The sequence below is a fragment of the Lontra canadensis genome, unplaced genomic scaffold (genome assembly GCF_010015895.1).
Source record: "Lontra canadensis isolate GAN:19392208 unplaced genomic scaffold, GSC_riverotter_1.0 scaffold1, whole genome shotgun sequence".
Taxonomy (NCBI): Eukaryota; Metazoa; Chordata; class Mammalia; order Carnivora; family Mustelidae; genus Lontra; species Lontra canadensis.
The window spans coordinates 47074729-47095055 of NW_022630995.1; the positions used below are offsets into that span (position 1 = coordinate 47074729).

A 20327-nucleotide genomic window follows, 5' to 3' on the forward strand; every position below is an offset into this window, starting at 1 on the left:
GCTATGGCATCTGCACAGGGCAAGGGCCATATCCTTCCAGACTACCAACTGTTCTTAGCTGCAATATGCACAAATCCACCAGTGCCTAAGGGAAGATTTTGAGAACTTTTGAAGGTGGGTTAACTGTTAACTGTTTCGAGCAGCAGCTCCCGGCCCAAGCAGTTCTCTGAACCTCCTGACGCAGGCCCACGCTTCCCAGAGCACCGGGGAGGCCGCAAGCTGGAGGTCCTGCGGTCCAGCCGCGCCCCTTGGACTGGTGGCAGAACACAGTACCGCCAACCGCCAGTCCCAACCTGGGTCCCCAAGACCCAGTGCGTGCCGGATTTATTTTTTAAAAGTGTTTGTGCACTTCACGAGCCTTACCCTTTCATTTAGGGCTTCAGTCAACTTGCATTGACCTAATTAATTCATTTTCTTTTCGGTCCAAAGTGGAAGCTGGGGCACAGCGCTGCAAATCCAATGCAAACCCGCTTTGGGCGCCGATACTCTGGACAATTAAAACAAAGAACGGTGGCGGTGGCAGTGGCGGTGGCGGCGGCACCGCACAAAACCCTCGGGAAACATCCAGAACGTGCCGCGTACCAGCCGGCAGGGCGGGGCGAAACCTGGGTTAAAAATGTGCCAGAGGGAGGCGGCCCCACCCCTGCAGGTGGACAGGTGGAGGTTGGCAGGGGTCAAAATCCAGCCTTAAAGGACTAGAAACTGGGCCGCCGCGTGGCGCAACTGCAGGGGGCACACTCGCCCCGCGCCCAGCGGGAATGGCGCCCTCGCCAAAAAGCAACGAAACAAAACCCATTGCACCGGCGGGAACTGGGCTGCGGGACCCGCAGGAGGAGTGGGTGGGAGCCGGAGAAGGCGGGAGGGGGGACTAGAACGGGAAAGGGAAGGAGGGGAGGGAGAGAAAGGACGGGGAGAGAAAGCAGAAAGTGGAAGGAAGAGGGGGTGAGGAAAAGAAAGGTGCGAGCGGGAGATTGGGGAAAGGGAAAAGGGGGAACGGAGGGAGGGGAGAGAGGGGCTAGCGGACAGGAAGAGCGCCGAAGGGGGGCGGGGGAGGAAAGCGAAGAAAGGGAAAAGGGGGGCGGGGGCGGGCGGGGAACCAAGAGAACCGGGCGGGGGGCGGCGGCCAGGGGGGCGGGGCCGGGGTCAGTCCCCACCTGCGGGGGCGCCGGCCGGCCGGGGAGGTGGCAGCCGGGGTCGGGGGCAGCTGCGGGGAGGCGGGCTGGGCAGGGAGGCAGAGGGGAGGGAGGGGACGGCACTTGGAGGCGGGGAGGAGCCGGCGCTCGGCTGGGGCTGCGGGGGCGGCGACGGCGGGAGCGGCAGTGGTGGCGGCGGCGGCGGCGGGTCCGGCGGCGGCGGCGGCAGGTGGCCCCGCGCGCGGCGGCCGGCCCGGCCGGGGGCGGGCGGGAAGGTGGCGCCTCAGGCGGGGGCCGGTCCCTGCACCAGGTGACCTGCTCTGGCCCGGATCCGGGCGGCCTCGCCATGCAGCGGCGCGGCGCGGGGCTCGGGTGGCCGCGGCAGCAGCAGCAACAACCCCCGCCGCCCGCGGTCGGTCCCCGGGCCGCAGCCATGGCCCCCCCGAGCGGCAGCGTCCCCCCGGGCCTCGGCGGCCGCCCTGCCAGCGCGCTGCTCCTGTTCTGCTACCTGGTGAGCGCCGGACCATACCCGGGTCCTCCCCTCCGCGCGGGGCCCCGGGGGACGCGGGCGGGGGCGGCCGGGGACCTCCGCGTCGCCGGGCGGTACGGCGCTGCTAGTTTGCTCGCTTCCTGGCCGCTGCGCCCCGGGCGCGCCGGCACCTGGGATGGGGACCCGGGGCGCGGAGAGGGGTGCGTGGATCGGACTTGAGGCGCGGCGCTCTCGCTCGTCTCCGTTCCTCTCCCTCCCGAGACGCGCTCCAGAGCCGGGCGAGGTTCCCCTCGAGACCCCCCTCCCGTCCCCCGCTCCACCTGGGGCCCCGCCAGCCGCGTTTCCTCCCCACCCGCCGCGCGCGGCTCTCCAGCCCCCTCCCTCCCCGTCCTGGGCTTCCCTCACAGTCTCGCAGCTCCCTGCCTTCCCGTGTCCAACTTCGCCTCCCGCCTCGAACCTCCGTTTAGTTTCCGCCGGGTTCTCATGGCCCGGACCGTTTTCTGCCAACGCGCTGGCGACGAACCCTCGCGTTTCCAGCGCTCTTCAACTCCTCCGTGGTCACTCCAGCCAAGTTGCGGATGCCGGAAACAAATCGAGTTCTTTGTAACACGCTTACCGCCTGAGTGGTGACTTTAGCTGCGACTTGAACATTGTCATTTAAGAGAATACGCTTGGCTTAGGCACGTCAGTTTACCATTTGCGCCCTTCTTGGCTGGGGTTTCAGTCATCAACTAAATGGCAGTAACCTATTTTACAAAACCAGCTCATTTAGAATACCAGAGTAATTTAGACCCTCAGAGCGAGGAGGGGGAATAGTCCTCGATTCCTTTGATGGCTTGCTTGCTTCTGCTTTGAAAGCTCCTAAACAATAGTAAATTTACAGGAGGCGACACCCTTCCTGTCCAGCCTACCTTATGTTCCAGGATCCTGCAGAAACCTTGGGTTATCTCGCCATATATTACTGTAAATAAATGAAATCGAAAATGCTGAATCATGAAACTGATGTAATAGGAAATTCACAGAATGCTTAAAATTGAGCAGTGTCATTGTCCAGAATTGTTCTCATTTATATGGTCTCGCCGTTATTTGGAGTCTTCCTTTGTAGAGACTAAAAACTGCTTAGGAGACATTGTCAGCCATCAGGATCTGATTCCAGAGAAATTGCCACCCAGCCCAAGTTTCTTTTAACACTCTTTACTTCTTGGCTTTTGCATTTCTTGAAGCAAGAGGGTGTAGAAATGCAAATTGTAATTCAGCTTTAGCATCTACCTGTTGAGTAATCCATGCTTCTCCTCCCGTTTTAAAGTTAACCAGCACCAAAAATTTGGTGGTTGGATTTACCTGCTGTCTTCAGAAGTTGTCAGTTAACATGTGTGGGTTAAGTATTATTATTTAATATTTATGCCACTGGGTTAGAGCTCACAGACTTATAAATATAACTGCCAAAACAAATGACAGGGTTTCAGTTTAAACAGATGATCCCCATCCACAAGGCGCTGGTTACCCACAGAGGCAAAAATGATGTAGTAGAATAGTGTGTGAAACATTAATGTCCAGGTTGTCTGGAAAGTTCCACGCAGAAATCTGAAGACCTGGCAAGGAGAGACCACTTCTTGACAGTTCTGAGAAATCAGAGTAACAGGAGCAAAGCCCAAAGGCCTAGTGGTCTGTGGGAACAGAGGCAGATGAGGTAGCAAATAGAAAAGATCTGTTGGGACCCAGGGGGATTTAAGGAACCAGGTCACAGAGAGGGGACAGAGGTGCTGTGCAGAGAGTACAGTGAGATAGTGAGGTGGTGAGGTCAGGCCTCTGAGGAGAGAAATTATAGGAAATACTGTAATGTGGGAACTAACCAGAGCACAGCTGCGTGTCTTGGCTGATGGGGAAGGACTGGATTTCGGAACCACCGTGAAGAGGCAGTGTCAGTGCTTCCTGCTGTGTGTTTCCTTCAGATGGGCTTCAGATAGGCGAGTGCACAGGAAAGACTTGCAAACAAGCAAACCATTTTGCAGCTGAATGAGAAGCTTTTGTCAAGCCCAGGAAAGCAAAAGTGTGATTTGGAAGATGGACTTCACCTTTTGTTCTAAAGGTCTGGCCATTTCCGTAGGATTCTGCTCTAGAGGTATGTGCTATCTGAGCCTCTGGTGAAAGGTGAGGCTTCCTGACCTTGGAGAAATTCACTGTGCGAGGTAGGGAACATCTGCCTGAAGCACGAGATACAGAAAATGACAGGGGAAAGAAGGCATAATCGTGTCCATTCTCCTCATGGAGGAATACTGCCTAGAGAAAGTGATTGGTCAGGGGAGGTGAGGTGTGCAGGTGGAGGGTAGATGGGGAACAGAATAATGAAGCAGGATCTCAGGCACATGTAGACACTGGGGGAGAAAGCTATCCCATAATTTGGAAACATAACTAATAATATTAGTTTGCATTGTACTAAGTTGTTTATATGCATTATCCAGTATTTTTTTAAAGATTTATTTATTTGAGAGAGAGCATGTGCGAGCAGGGTGAGAGGCAGAGGGAGAGAGAGAGACTCCTCAAGCAGACTCCCGACTGAACATGGAGCCCAATGCGGGGCTTGACGCAGGACTTGATCCTAGGACACTGAGATCATGACCTGAGCTGAAATCCAGAGTCGGACACTTAACCAACTGAGTCACGCAGACACCCCTCCATTCTCAAGTATTAACTTTAACGACAACCTTGTAAAGTGGGAGCTGTTATGATCCTCATTCGGATGAGGTAACTAAGACTCCGAGAGGTTAAGTAAGTTGCCCTAGGCCACACAGGTAGTCTAAGATAGAAACCCAAGTCTGTCTACTTCCAGAAACCCAGTTCTTAGGCATGCTAACGTACTGCTTTCTGTACGTTGCTGCTTTGTGCTCGTTCCTCTCATACATAGATGCGTGGGCCATTACCAAACCTCTTACAATTAGCAGCCACTATGCAATTGGCCAGGATGTGAGGTCATGTCTAAAGTAGCCTAAAATACACAAAGCAGGAAGCACAGGCCACACACTAGAAGCAGGATGTTAATGAGAAAAAAAATAGGTGAAATCAGAAAATATTTGCCATGGAGTGATAAAAGATAGGGTCTCTCATCCGGAGGCACCTGGTGGAGGTTGGCACTTGGTGTTTGTATGAATGTGTGTCCAGGTGTAGAGCGAGTATGCCTTGGAATGCATTCTGTGCATTGGCTGTGATTTGGGGGTCGATTACCACTCTGTGTCATCCCCACCTGTGTTCTTGTTCTCTTGACTGGAGTTGAAAATGATTTTCTGAATAGAAGCCTTTAAGCCCCTGCCCTCATGGGGAGCGAACTTCCCAGAGCCAGGGTCCTGAGGCAATGGGCACCTTTCATCCCCATTGGCTGGGACAGAGTCACCATCAGTGGCAGCTCAAGAACAGTACTGTGACTGTAGCTAGGTTACTGCCAAAGCATGAATAATTATGACGAGGCCTGAAAGATAAGTCACGGAACGATTTCTGAAGAGGAGATTTCTGAAAAGATGATCCCTGGTTCCAGCAGCTGCCAGAAAATTCTAAATTCACCAAAGGTCAAGAGGCAGAGAGCCTCCTCAGAAAGGGTGAGGGCCCGGAAAGGAAAGGGTAGCAGAATTGCTTCCGCTGAGGTCCCGGGTGCTGAGTGGTATGGTCTGGGCAGGACTTGCCAGCAGACCCCTTTGGCATTCCCGTACGTCATTGCCTCGTACCTTTCTCCAGACTTGGCCAGACCAGCGGGGGCTGCCCCAGCCCCATCTGGGATGGTGGCACTTGTGGAAGGCATTTCTGTCCTTTCCGAACGCTGGTCTCGAATGTATAATTTTTTCTTTAATGAGAAAAACAAATCTCATAATGGCTAGTATTGATGTCAGCCATAGAGTGAAAATATTCAGAGTGGACATTTGCATTTGTTAGACAACCAGAGGACAAAGACGCAAGGGGGCATTAGTGGCACAGATGTATGTGGTGATTGTTAGCAGATCTCCAGTGGTTGTGACAGAATTCCCCATCAGTGGCCACAGACCATGGGTTATCCCTCTGGTAGTACTGGTGAACTCCTTACTCTGGGTCTAATACAGGGCCTAGGAAGATCAAAACAAGGTATAGAGCCTCTCTATTATCTCGTTTGTACAAGAGTGAAAATGGATATTTGAAATATAGAGCTCAGCTTCAGACTTCCTGTCGGACAACAGAGGCCACATTCACCCCGACCAGAGCTCCTAAAATCCCCCAAGCCATGGTGTTTGTCTCTTGCTTTCTAGACCTATTCCTCTTGGCAAAATTGTGGGAATCATGAATTGGCTGAAGGAAGCAGGTGGAGGAGAGGCACACAAGGCATAAAGAACCCAGGCAGTTCACAAAGATGGATAGACTTGAGTAGACCATAAATAGCCTTAAGTGAATTACCCTGTTTATTGGCTCATCCTCTTCCCCCTAGAAAGAACCCAAGGGACAGGAGGGCTGTGCGGCATGGAAGGGATGGCTGAGGACATTCTGCTTTGGCTGCTCTTATTTGTCTGACATCCTCATCCAAAGAAGGGCTTAACTGATCTGGGGAGTTGGCTCAGTGTGGTGTGAATATTTGTGGGTATGATATCTATACTCCCCAGGCACAAGGTATACCGACCTGGTAGGATCTTAGCCCTCATCCTCCCGCCCCCCTCCACCTTCAAGATGAGAGTGAGCAAAGTCTCACTTCCCACACCTGTGGGCAGAAAGTGGGACAGGTGTAGAGGTCAGTTGGTGAGTCGAGGGCCTCATTTTGGGCATGTCTGGAGGGCAAGAGGGACACCATCATTGACTATGGAGTCAGGAATTTGAATTTTGGTTCTGTTTTTGAGGAGCTGGTTGACCTTGGGCAAGTGACTCCCCCTCTCTGAATCCATTCCATTTTCTCGGCTGTGTCCCTCCCAGAGCTGTTGTGAAGATTCGATTTGAAGGGAGAAGTTCTATGAAGTTCTTTTTGAGAGGATGAAGTCAGAAGTAAATGAGAAGAGGGGCTTGCCGCATCTGTCCCAATGACCAGCTCATAGTTCTTCAATGAAATTAAACCAGACCAAACCTTGGTTACCCTCACGACTTAAGTTAAAAAGGAATAGCATATCAAACAGTATTAAAGAGAGGAGAGGAGCCGATTCAATTAGGAGTCTTGCTCGTTGTCGTGATGGTATTTCTCCAGCCAGCTCTCAGGTTTGCGAAGGCATATTCCTCAACTGGGAAGTATTGCCCAAGGCCCATCTTGATTTTGGCGTCCATACCGACATCACTGCCCATTCTGTTTAATTGCATGCGTTGTTGACATAAACAGGATTTTTGCTTGCTTCTAGTCAGCAGAAATTGGAAAAGTAGGCCTCTTAAGCCAATACCATGACCTTTTGACTTATGGAAAGTTGGATACAGCCAGTTTGGAGAGAAAGCACTCATGGGCAAGGTTTCCTTTGGTGATCAATGGGGTGGAATGGGCAGGAATGAGAAAAACAGATACTCCGTAATTGTTACATGAACCCATCACATATACGTGTTAGTGTAAATAAATTTCCCATGACAGGACGTGAATGATTTAAGATACCTCGATCTCTTGGTCCCTTCCTTAAAGAAGAAGTGGTCCATATAGAGAAAAGAGCCAAGCTTTCTCAGCTTTTTGGAACAGGGAGGGTTATTTGAATAGAATTTCTTACTGATTTTGTATAAGGGCATCAGATGCAGTCATCCTAAAAGAAGCTTAGATAGAATTGATAGATTTTTTTTTTTCCATCCAGAAGATACACAAATTCATCTGTTTCTCGACTCCCAGTTTGAATTGAATGCATTTTGATCTCCAATTTGGGGTTTCTTATCACGAACATGACACCAACTGACCCATTTCTTTCTTTATAAAAATTTACAATACATACACAATTAGACAAACATGAGAGAATCTGTTTTGAGAGTGTATGTGACATTGTCAAATTTGACTTTGATTAAGGCTTACTTCTGTTGTAAACAGATGTTTGAGGGCTCAGCCGTCTTTCAGAGCCCAGCTCCGTTGTGTGCAGAGCAGATCAGTAGCTTCCGAGGTGGAACATGTATGTGGCTGCCTAAATGGCCTAATTTGAGGGGCACAGAAATGATCCCACTCACCTCCCAAGTCTTGCTTAAAGCTGCAGTGCATCTGGGCTTTGCTTTGAAGGCGTTATCTCCCCCAGGCTGGTAGAGAAATGCAGATATGTGACACCACTGAAGTCCTTTTTCATTATCACATTAACACTGATGAACTTGCCAGACAAACAGGCGTCCAACAGGGGGTAGAGGGATAGGACATTTTAAACATTTAATTTGTATTTTTGGTGTGGAGAAATGGAAAGTTCTAGAAGGTAGGGCGTTTGTCTGAAAGGTCTGGAGGGACTTGATAGCTGAGAGAAGCCCACCCTAAATGGGTAAGGTAGGTGCCAGAGCACCACCTTCCCTGACCTCACAGTCCCCATATCAGCTCTGATCCCCTAGGGGCCTAGTGAGAGGCCAAAGGGTAAGGGTTCTTCCCAAGGACTTTAATGAGGCTAGATGGAAAAAGAGAAGTGGAGAGGGTCCCCGTCACAAAAGAACTGGTGAATGTTGGGAAAGGATGGGGAGGACTTGGGATTGGATCAAGAGCCCCTGGGAGCAGTGACCTGAGGTGGACCACAGAGGCTCCTGACAGAAAGGCTCTTGACCAGGATTTTACTTCACCAGGAAACACTTAACCAAACTCCTTCTGTGTACCTCGTTCTAGCTGAGAAGCCAGAGACATAACAATGAATAAGACGTGGACTCTGACCTCATAATTTCTAAGCAAGGGAACAACTGGGTAATTTCTCACTTCCGTTAATGCAACCTGGCATGTGAAAATACCTATGAAGGTTGAACACGTGTCATGCCTGTAGCTGAAACTCTTCAAGTTAATTGCCTTATTTTCCTGGCAGGAAACAGCTTATAACCACACACATGACTTGAGCCAGGAAATCAGCCTCAGCTTAATCAATATTTAGAGTGTGATGTGTTGCTAATCGGTGTTGGTTTTGTACATAACAGAGGTGGCCACAACTCATGGTACAGCAGCTGCCCACTGGGTCCTCTCCAAGCCACAGGATGCTGGCTTCCTACGTTGCATAGGAGCCCAAAGACTGAAGACTACCGTGCCTCCTTGAGGGATTTAGATCATGCCCCTATAGCCACATACAGTGATTTTGAAGTCCCCTTTGGAGCCAGCACACCCCCATCATATTACAAAAACATTGCCCGTCCCAGAAATTGTTCTTCTCCTGTATTCATGCTTCTCCCCCTTCTTAAGTTCATCTTCCTCAGTCCATGAAATTTTTATGCACCCAGCCTAGCACTAACTTCTCATCCCACTTAGCTCACAACTGACAGAAACAATAGCAAGATGTCAACACCATTGCCCGGGAACCTTAGCAAAATAACAAATCAAGCGCCATCCACGGCACGTCTATGAAATCATGTCTAATTGGGTTATTCATCTCTTTTCTCTCATAAGACCATTCCTTTGGAAAGCATCTTTTTTGTCATGTTGTGTTTTCCAAAACTCTGAAGTCTAGAATAAAAAGCTCGGTAATCTAGAACAGTAGCCGCAAGCTATGGCCCACGGGCACAGCCAGCTGCCTGTTTCTGTAAACAGAGTTGAGCTGGACCACAGCCATGCTCCTTCGCTTCCGAGTTAGTTGTCTGTGGCTGCTTTCTTGATACCACAGCAGAGCTAAGTAGTTCTTCACGGCCACCAAGTGGCCTGCAAAACCTAAAATACTTACCATATGGCCCTTTTTTACAGGAAAAGTCTGCTCACTTCAAATCTAGCATAGCACCATCCAGTAGAAATATAACATAAGTCACAAATATGAGCCACGTGTGTGCTCCCAGATTTTCTAATAGCTGCATTTAAAAAGTAACCAGTGAAATTAATATTAGTGATATGTTTTATTTAACTCACTGAATCTTGATATGATCATTTCAATGTGTAATTGGGATAAGAAATATTAATGAGATATTTTGCATTTTTAAAAAATTGTCTTTGAAATCCAGTCTATATTGTACACTCACAGCAATTTGGACCAGCCCCTTTACCAGCTCTTCCTAGGACTCGTGACTTCTGTATCAGTTAGCATCTAGAACGATGAACCTTGGATTTACTTTTCCTGCACTTGAAGCTTTGAAGTAGATAAAAATAAAATAATCTTCATCTGCATATATAGAGTTTACCTTCAAAGCTGAATTTGGAGGGAAGGGCCAGGAGGGAGAACACGGTCAGGTGTCCTATACCTTCTTCTTTCTCATCTGTCCCTGCTGATCTCAGCGATGATGAGCCCAATGTCTGGAAAGTCCTGGGTCATCGAGTGAAGCTGAAACTAGTTTCAGCACGCTGCACTTATTAATGTGGGAAAGTGGACCATGCATGTTTAGCACTAAGATGTAAAGTAATGAACATTACTAGTAATGGCACTTTGCAATGAAATCTCGTGAAATCACGTAGCCTTTCCCCCAGAATTCTGTTTAAAAGAAGTATTAACCCGGAGTTCTAGCGTCAGCAATAAAAACATGATTTAAAAAAAATACTGAAGTGGAGAAGAGGGCTGGGGTGAGTTTTTAAGGTATCATAAGAGTATTGAGGAAGAAGTGTTAAGTCATTCTTTGAGAAAGAACACCAGGTGATATTCAGTGTACCACAGTATGTCCTAGACTCTGCCCCCTGTTGCCACATTAACTGGGCCAATGTGGAATTGAGTGACAGAGGCATGAGGGGCAGTTGGAATGAGGAGTGCCCGCCTCTCTGTCTTCGGCTGGCCTCTGCGGTGGGCTCATTGGCTGGATTCTCATGTTGAGAAGGGGGCCACATCTTGGCATATCTGGCTGAATGAAAAACCACCGCTTGTGGACAAATGCTGGGGGTATCTTTAGTCACAAGAAAGCAGAATTCCACCTGGCCGCTCTTTATTGTCTTGCTGTTGTGTGCTGTGGGGTGGGGAACGTGGGAGAGGGAGTGAAAGCCAGGGGCTGGGCTCCTGGGCTTGCCCTTAGGAAGCCACCAGCTGGGCGATGTTGGAGAACATCACTTCTCAATGATCGTTGCCTTGGCGGAAGAATGGGGTGGGCTGGCTCATCAGCAAGGGCTAGTCCACTCCAACAGTCACCAGTTCTAATTATAAGATTATTTTTATGTTTGTTTTCCCCCCTGTAATTTGGAAGTATAAATGAGAGCATAAAACAATTAAGCCTCTCATTGCGGGGGCAGACAGTTTGGACTGTACCCACCTCTTTACATATTTCTTCCCACAGTTTTCCCATGACTAATCGAAAGCAATGGCCAGCCCTTCTCACTCCACCACTTGGAGAGGCTACATTTTTTATTTTCATCTTTAGGACAGTTGCTTTACTTTCCATCCTCCACCCCCCACCCCAAATCTGTTCCCCCCTCCGGTATTCGTGTAGTACAAAATTCAAAAGATAAATAAGGCTATATAGCACACGTCTGTCTCTGAGCCTATCTCCTGATCACCTCATCCTTCTCCACGTGAGCAACCAATGCTATACATACTCAAGCAAATGTGTAGATATTTTTCCTTTTCTTAAAAAGAAACTCAAATGGTACTTCTGAACCTTGTTAAAAACAACAACAACAAAACTTCAAATTTTAGAGATCATTTCATTATCTGTCCATGAAGTTCTTCCTCGTTTGAATAACTGCCTAGCACTCTAGGAGTGGATGTCCTATCATTTACTGAACCAGCTCTGTCTTGATGGACATTTAGTTTTGCATCCTTTGCTGTTACAAACTTTGCTGCAGTGCAAACCTGCACATCCATCATTTTGCACAAATTTGAGTATATGGGTAGGATAAAATCCTAGAGGAGGAATTATTGGATCAGAGGGTGGGTGCATTTATATTTTTGATGGATACTGCCTGACCGCCATCCGCAGAGATCACTCTCACCAGCAGTACATAAGAAGCCAATCTGGCCGGGACAGCCTGTTATCTTGGACTTTTTGATCTCTGTGAAGCTAGTAAGTTCAAACTGATTTCTTCGGTGTGGTTTCAACTTGCTTTTCTCAGACTATCAGTGGGAATTTACTTATTGATGAACTGTGTCATTTGCTCGTTTTTCTTGATTGTCAGCTTTGTTTCTAATTCGTGGTCAGTGCTTTCAAATAGAAACACTGTTCCCTTTTCCAGAAACTTCCATTGATTCTTCACTGTCTGTAGAAGGAAAGTCCACATTCCTTGGGCTGGGGGATTCAGTGGCCTTCAGAGCTGTCTACCCAAAGAAATTGTCTTATCTTCTCCAAGCCCAGCTGAAATACCATTCCTTCCATAAAGGTTATTCTAGACACCTCCCCCCTGCCCCGCCGGTAGGATTACCCTCACCTGGGACTGTATTCCTTTAGGACTTGCTTATAGTTTAACAGGAGCCCTGATCATGTTCTGCCTGGGGTCACTGCTCTTTGTAAACACAATTGCCTGATACCCAGCTTTGTGTCTTAGCCCCTTTTGCGTCTCCTGTAACCCTCAGCAGGAATTGAAGAAAGGGGGCCTTATTTCTTCCTTCTTTGGGAAACTGACCTTTTTCTTTAAACTTGTAAAAATATTCACAGCATAAAATTTACTGCTTTTATCACTTCAAAGTGTACAGTTCAGGGATGTTAAGTACATTCATATTGTGTAACCATCACCACATCCCTCTCTAAACTTTTCCTCTTATAAAACTGCAACTCTGTGTCCATTGAACAATACTTCCCCATGATCACCTCCCGCACCGCCAACTCCAGTCCCTGGCAACCACCATCCTCCCTCTGTCTCTGTGCATTTGACTGTTTCAGGTTCTTCATAGAGATAGAATCATGCAGTAGCTATTCCTTGTGACTGGCTTATTTTACTCAGATTGTTTCCTCAAAGTTCATCCGTCTTGTAGCATGTGTCAGACTTCCTGTTCTTTTTAAGGCTGAATAATATTCCATCATGTGTACATATCTGTTTGTGTATCCTTTTATTCACTGAGGTCATTCCTACCTCTTAGCTATTGTGAATAATGCTGCTATAAACATGGGTGTATGTCTATGAATGTATCTCTTCGAGTCTCTGTTTCCAACTATTTGAGGCTTTGTAGCCAGAAGTGGAATTGCTGGATCATGTGGTAACTCTAGGTTTAATTATTTGAGGAACTGCTGCACCATTTTACATTCCCACCCACAATGCACCAGGAGCCCGGTTTCTCTAGCTCCTCTCCAATGCTTGTTATTTTTGTTTTGTTACTGTTTTTGGATAATAGCCATGCTAATGGGTGTGAATGGTCCAGAGTAATCTTTTCACTATTGTGTTTTGGAAGCCTGAATCACAAAGTTATATTTAGAAGAGCTCTTTGCACCCGTATATCAGTATCTTATGCTCAAAACATTGCCTTGATCTGATGACCAACTTCCAAGAATTCTTCTGCAAGGAATGTCTGTATTAAGAGGTCTTTGTATTTAGAGAACTAGAGAAATCAACACACAGATAAAATCATGGCCCATGTAGCCCCATCCATGGTGAAAGAATCAGACGACACAGTCTGTAGTCCAAGCCTGCCTGTGTGTGATTTGGAGCAGTGGAAACTCCTGCTGGTCCATCCATCATGCGTGCTTGTCCTGGCTCAGAACTCACGGGAGAAAAAGGGGCCAGGTTGGCATCCCTGTCATGTTCCCTCTTGGGTGCACTTTGAACTCTTCTCCCACACTTTGATTTGACTGCATGTGTCATCGTTTGAAGTCAGGACAATGGTCTGGAAATGTCTGAAGCTGGCTCATCTCTTTTTCACGCTAAGGCAGGCTCACCGCTCCTGGATTTGTTACGAACTAGCTCCTCCATTTGGAAACCAACTCTGGAATGATTGCCACGTAGCTTTGAAAGGCCCATTTTGATCAGCAGATGCTACTGAGTCTGGGGAGAGACTTAAATGTGGCCTAATCTTCATTTCTGTGTGTGTGTGTATGTGTGTGTGTGTGTGTGTGTGTGTGTGTGTATGTGTTGGTTTTTCTCTAATTGTTTGGGAGTGGTTTTGCCGTCTTTTATGTTCCACATTCAGTGCTTTTTGTAGAAAAAAGGAAATGATTCACATATCTGTTAATGTGATGATTTTTAAACTTTCTATACCTCTTTCTTTCTTCCTTCCTTCCTTCCTTCCTTCCTTTCTTTTTTTTTTTTCCCTTTTCAGAACGTTGTGCCGTCTTTGGGCAGGCAGACTTCCCTGACGACGTCGGTGACCCCCAAAACCGAGCAGAGCATGGCTTACAAAGACTTTATTTATTTCACTGTCTTTGAAGGGAATGTCCGCAATGTTTCTGAAGTCTCGGTTGAGTATTTATGCTCTCAGCCTTGTGTTGTCAATCTGGAAGCGGTTGTTTCATCTGAGTTCAGAAGTAGCATCCCTGTGTACAAAAAGAGGTGGAAGAATGAGAAGCATCTTCACACCAGCAGGACACAAATAGTACATGTGAAATTTCCAAGCATCATGGTTTATAGAGATGATTATTTCATCAGACACTCCATTTCGGTATCCGCGGTGATACTACGCGCCTGGATTACTCACAAATACAGTGGCGGAGACTTGAATGTTAAATGGGAGGAAAATTTGCTACATGCTGTAGCGAAGAATTATACTCTGCTGAAGACGGTCCCGCCTTTCGAACGCCCTTTCAAAGATCATCAAGTGTGTCTTGAGTGGAACATGGATTACATTTGGAACCTTTGGGCAAACAAGATTCCCCAGTGTCCTCTTGAAAATGGTAGGTCGTTTACCTTGCCAGGGACCTAATGCTCATTTCTTCAGATAGTTTGTATCATGACAGGATGGCAGGAGAAGGTTCTTACACTGGCCATGAGGAAGGGGCAGGGAATGGCGGGTACACCGAGTCTGTAGTTTAGGACTCTGGGGAGAAGGGGGGTCGGAGGTAAAAAGGTGATGAGAGAAGAAATAAAAGAAGAGAGTAGACTGCATGGGAGAGTCACAGAGGTCACGGGGGACCCTTGAGAGATTTGGTTCTAAAGTTGTAAAGGAGTGTTAATGCCACCAAAACAGCACTGGGAAAATCTTCTACCCCTCTCCCTTCATGAATCCTTTGAGCGTCAGTTATTTTTAAGTGGAGCGTTTTGACCCAGAAGAGATGAGAACCAGAGGCACCTTTGTGCCAAAGGTGTTAACCCACGGTAGTTTTCAGCCCAGAGCCCCTGGGTTCAACTCCTGACTCTTGTACTTTCTGCCTTGGCATTCTAAGAGCCTCAGTTTTCGGATCTGTAAAATGGGGATGATAAATAACAATTCCCTCAGAACCATGTTGTGAAAATTAAATGAGATGTAATCGCTTAACGCATGATCAGCACTCAGCAAAAAGTAGCCACGATGCTGACAGAGTCCAAACTCTGCATCTTATCCTAAAAGCCACATGGTTACAGCCACCAAAGGACCCATGCAGGAGGTCCCTGTGCCCTTCCTTAAGCACCGGGGCTTGAGGTCTCTGGCTTGTGTGCTCTTAGTTCTCTCCATTGGTATGAAGGGCATCCTCCTATGTGGATGCTGTGGGCCTGCTGGCTCTTCTGCTGATCTGGCCGTGCTCCCAGGCATTCTGACAGTGTTTCCTGAGGTGTAGCTCCAGGACCAGCTGAGACAGAATCAGGTGAGGCTCTTGTCAATGCAGATTCCCAGGCCCCATCCATATCCTTCTCAGTCAGGATCTGTGGAGTGCAGGGCCATGAAACCAGCACTTTAAACACACTCCCATGTCCCTGATGCATCTTTAAGCTCCAGGATCTCTGGATCAGCAGCAGAGCTGGTGGGTTTTCCAACTTGAGTAACTGCGACTCAGCCCCCATGGGTCTGGGATAGCAGACCCATCCGCGGTAGGTGTCTGACCCATCATGGTCTTTGAGAGGACTGCTTTGGGGCAAGATGACTTAAGAACACTGAGAAAACAATGGCGACAAATATTTCCCGGGACCACCCCAAAACAGTCCTGTATCTGTCGGGCGTTTTGAGAATCTGTTTAACCATATATTACAGTTGGTCACAGACCACTTTCCATAGAATGAATGCATGTGGCATTACAAGAAAAACCTCTCTATTTTGACATAATTATAGATTTGCAAGACGTTGGAAAAATTGGAGAGAGTCCTGTGGCTCCTTCCCCCACCTTCCCCCTAATGGTGAGGACTTTCATGACTGTAGCTCACTAGCAAGACCATGAAAGTGACATTGACCTAGTACCTTTGAACTAGACTGCAGACCTTACGCAGAGTTCACCAGTTTTTATGTGCTTTTGTGTTTGTGTAGTTCTATGCACTCTTACCCTGCACTTGGTCTGAATAGCCTTGTTCTGTGGCTAGCATATTGTAGTCTGTATGGGGCTTTAAACACAGATAATGGAGAGGGAGAAGGCTAGTTCCTTTTCTGTGTGTATGTGGGTTGCTGGTAGGGTGGAGCAGGCGATTAAATGTCTGAAACCTTCGAGCTTCCAGCGTCTTGATGATCGGGGTACATCCCTCTTCCAGGAGGAACCCCATGCTGGCATCTTTCTGGAATGCCTTCCACAGGGAGACCTCATTTATTAAGGAGAAGGAAGCACAAGGCACATACGGCCAGCTTTGATTTGCCTTCGATTTTGTCAGGTTGTAATGATTCCATTTCATGTGTGGCAAATCACATATTTCTCATTGAAGAATGACTAAATTGCAAGCTGGAAGTTTTCAAATGAAGTCGTTTATGAACTGGCTGAGGTCTTAGGGCGCCCCGCACATACCCTTAAAATACGAACCACCTTTCCTTTCTTTTGTTGTTCCTTCCTCTATTCACCGAGTTTCAGAATAGTGCGGTGGGATTTTTTTCTCCCCACCTTCCTCCGAGTGTTACTTTTGGGGTGAGGACCAAGCTAATAAAAGCATAAAGCCGAGGAAAGCCTTCTCTAATCATTCACGTCACCCAAAATGGGGGCTGGGGTGCTCATGCGCTGTCAAAGCCAGCCCTGTTTGCGTGGCTGTGATATGTTCACCAAAAAGGGGAACATTTCCTCTCCCTCTCTTTAAAAGAGGAATCAAAAGAGGGTGTGCAGCAGCCCTATGGAAAGTGTCCACGACCTTTGTTCTGGATACGGCTGAGCGATGGAAGGGGGCCAGGCCTCTGGCTCACTCTTAGCAGGATTTCTCTGTTCGGCTCTTGATGAACAAGAGTCAAGTCAGAACAACAAGGTGGCATTAGGGAGCCAGGATGGCGCCTTTCATGCCTGGTCCCCTTGAAGTTTGCAGCCAGCGCCAGTGTGGGGTGTGGGGGAACATTTTCTGTGTCAACTGCCTGGTGTCTTACGAGGGCTCCACGTCTGGCTTGCTTTCATTTTCTTTTTTCCTTTATAAAGAGAGAGAGAGCCAAAGTCTCCCTGCCCAGGGCTGTTCTGTGAGTATTGTTAGAGTGCCCCTCCACCAAAGGCTCCCAAGGGGATAGCTGAGTGCACCCGGACACAGCCCTCGCCCTCGCACCTGGCCCTTTATTTCCTTTGCCAGGACTGTGCCAGGCCAGGCCGTTGGTCTGATTTTTGGTGCACACACGGCAGACCCTGTCTGGCCCTGCTGAGAAAACATACCCCAGATCAGAAGTCAGCAGGTCCTTTTAGGACACGTGTGTGTCCAGGCTTGGCCACGTGTCCTTTTGGTGCACCTGTTCCTGCTGCATTCTGGGCACGTGGGCACCTGTGGCTGAACTTTCCTGGGGGAAAGGGACTGGGCATTAGCAGTTGTCCCTCACCAGTTCCCCGTGTGCCTGACTCACGCATGAGCTCATCGAGAAAAAAAAAATCCACCACAAAGGCAACAAGCCTAGGCCCACCTGGGCGGCTCCCCCTGCCTGTCCTCCTGTAAGAGGTCAGCGGGTCCAGCGGCCTCCATCTTCAGACAACGTTGCATATTCAGTCATTCCTCATCTCGCGGATTGCTGTCATACTGGTGGATGTCACAGCCTGCAAGCGGCCCCCTAGCTTTGCTTTCACACCCCACAGGGCAGCCAGTGCAGACATGTCCCATTTATCCACCCCCTGGAGGTGGTTCCTCCCACTGCAGTGAGGAAGAGCCCCCCCCCCGCCCCCCGCCACGACCCTTACCATGGCCTGTACCAGGGATCCCTGTCCTCTATCTTGCCGCATCTCCTGCCATGCTCCTCTTTGTCTACCTGCTCCAGCCACATGGGCCTTCCAGCTTCTTCTCATGCTGACAAGTTCATTCTCGCTTTGGGACATTTCTGTGACGGCTCCCTTCCCCTCACAGCTTGCTCACTGATGTCATGCCCCTGGGCTAACATCATCTCAGAAGAGAAGACTTCCCTGACTACTTTATCTCCAATGGCAGCCCCACCCCTGCCCTTCCCACCCCCTTGTCATCTGTCGTTATTTTCCTGCATAGCCTTATCGTCCCCAGACATCGTAATTAAATATGCGGCATTGCTTTGTTGCCAGTTGCACGTCTCTGGACCAGTACGCAAGCTCCATGATGCCAAGGTCCTGCCTTGTTTCGTGCAGTGCCCAACACTGCAGCCCCTAGCGCACAGCGGGCGTGCAGTGACTCTTCGTGAATTGAGTGATGAATGCTCTCAGCCAAGGGGCAAGCATATGCCTGCATGTGACCGTCACATGGGGACATCCCCACACAGCTGTGTGAGGGAGCACACATTAGGGAGCACACTAGGGTAGGGGGTGGCTGTGTGCCTTCTCGAGGCTCACACACACACACACTGCAGCTGCCTGGGGATAGCCCGTCTGGGCTGTGCTGGTTAAGGGTGCTGTCTCATTCTCAGTGATTCTCCTTTGCAACCACGCACAAGCCCACCTTTGCCCTGCCCTCGGAGTTTGAGTCTGGGATTGCCCATGCCCTGCCTTGACTTAATCAATTCTTTTTACAAGGGATAGCCTTCCCCACTGCCGCACCACGTGGGAAAATCATGCCCATATCTTGGTAGCTGGCTCAAATTTCCACTGTTCCCTGCTCACCCCTTTCCTTTCCTTAACCTTACGTTACCTTGCCTTACCTCGCCTTACCTCCTCTCCTCTCCTCTCCTCTCCTCTCTTCTCCTCTCCTCTCCTCTCTCCTCTCCTCTCCTTTCCTCTCTTCTCTTCTATTCTCTATTCTTTCTTTTCTCCTCCCCACAATCAGAAATTAACTCTCTACCCTCTAGCCTTCCCTAGCCCTCCGTTGGTACCTGTCTCTCCATGCCATGTGTATCATGTTTAAGTCAACTGAACAAAGAACATTGAGCATCTACTATGTATCAGTTTCTTTAGAGTCTGGAGGCTAGTAGATGCAGACATGGTCCCCTCTGTCTTTAGGTGCTTATGGGGGAGGGAAAGCCAGCTGCCAATAGTAACAGCTACCTTCTGTTACTGAGTACTCACCATGTGTTAGGCTCTGGGCTAAGAGCTCTAGGTATCTCATTTAATCTGCCCAGTGCCTTACTATCATATTTACAGAGGGGGCTACTGACTCAGAGAGGGAGATTGACTTGTCTAAGGTCACACAGCTCTTCATGAGAGAGCTGAGATTTGAACCCAGGTAGTCTGGTTCCCAAACCCCACATGTAACTATTAGCCTATACTGCTGAAGGATGTCATGAAGCTATTTATTTCTTTACTTGAAGTCCTTCATTCATTGAAAAATGTTACGGAGCAGTCTTTATGTGTTCCGAGCTTTGCTTTTTTCACAGAGGAGCTGACTTTTGAACAGAGACTTGAAGGATGAGTAAAGTTTTCAGAGTCAGAAAAAGAGTAGGGGGAAGGGCATCCAGGTGGAAGGGAAGGCATGAACCACGGCACACAGAGGAGAAAATGCAGCCGAACGTCTGAATGGTGATGAGCTTGCATCTCTTGATGGGAGGGGTGACAAACAGGTTTCATCTTGCATTCCAGCTAGGAGGGATTGGGGTGGCCACCTAGAACGTGATGTTGAGAAGGATTCTGAGGCTGAGTCTGTGCCTAGTGAGAAAGAGTGGCAGGCAGATCGATTACCAGTGTCTGCCGCATGATGGAAATGCCGAGTAAAAGCTTCATGCTCTGTGTTTGTTCACCCAGGTAGACTCTCAGGTGTGAGTTGGGCGATTCAGGAAATCAGACTGGAAAAGCAGGGAGGGGGCCACCCTTTGAAGTCTCTGAGATGCCATGCGGAGGTGTATTAAACATTCTGCCCTGCTGTCCATCTATAGGAATGTTTTTCTGAGCTTCCAGCTTAGGTCAGCAGCTAGGGAACATGGCAGCTTCCTTCTTCTCCAGTTTTTCTTCCTTTTGCCAAAAACCCATTCTCATCTTCAGATCCAGTGGATTAGAAGTGTGATTTCTTATAACATAATTCCATTACAACAAAGTCATAGAAGGGCTGAGTCAGATAGGGGAGCCAGGCTTTACCTGCCTCTGTGAAAATACCAGTGGATGCAATGAGACTATTTAAGTCAATGTCATGATGTTACTGTTTATAACTATGGGAACAATGCATTTAGCACTTTCATTAAAAGAGAGAGAGAAAGAGCCTTAGTTCTTTTTTTCCCTCCAGTTAATCACGGTGGTCTCAATTTCTCAGTAATAACACCAATTAATGCCTCGCATCTGTGTGGCCCTTTATGATTTTCAGAACACTTTTTCCGTGCACATTGTCTCATTTAATCCTCGTAATAGTCCCATGG

General features: G+C 48.4%; 1 protein-coding gene across 2 annotated transcripts in view; it reads left to right on the plus strand.

The window, feature by feature from the left end:
- Window positions 1-1345: 1345 nt before the first annotated feature.
- The window catches only part of SEL1L3 (SEL1L family member 3), a 100180-nt gene continuing 81198 nt past the window's right edge, over window positions 1346-20327 (plus strand). Inside the window, exons 1-2 of one of the 2 annotated variants that reach the window (XM_032853837.1) lie at window positions 1346-1644; window positions 13842-14412. In XM_032853837.1, the coding sequence (XP_032709728.1) occupies window positions 1480-1644; window positions 13842-14412 (736 nt within the window). In that variant the 5' untranslated portion in view covers window positions 1346-1479. The remainder of the gene's footprint in view (window positions 1645-13841; window positions 14413-20327) is intronic. The other variant, XM_032853828.1, reaches the window with a different exon arrangement.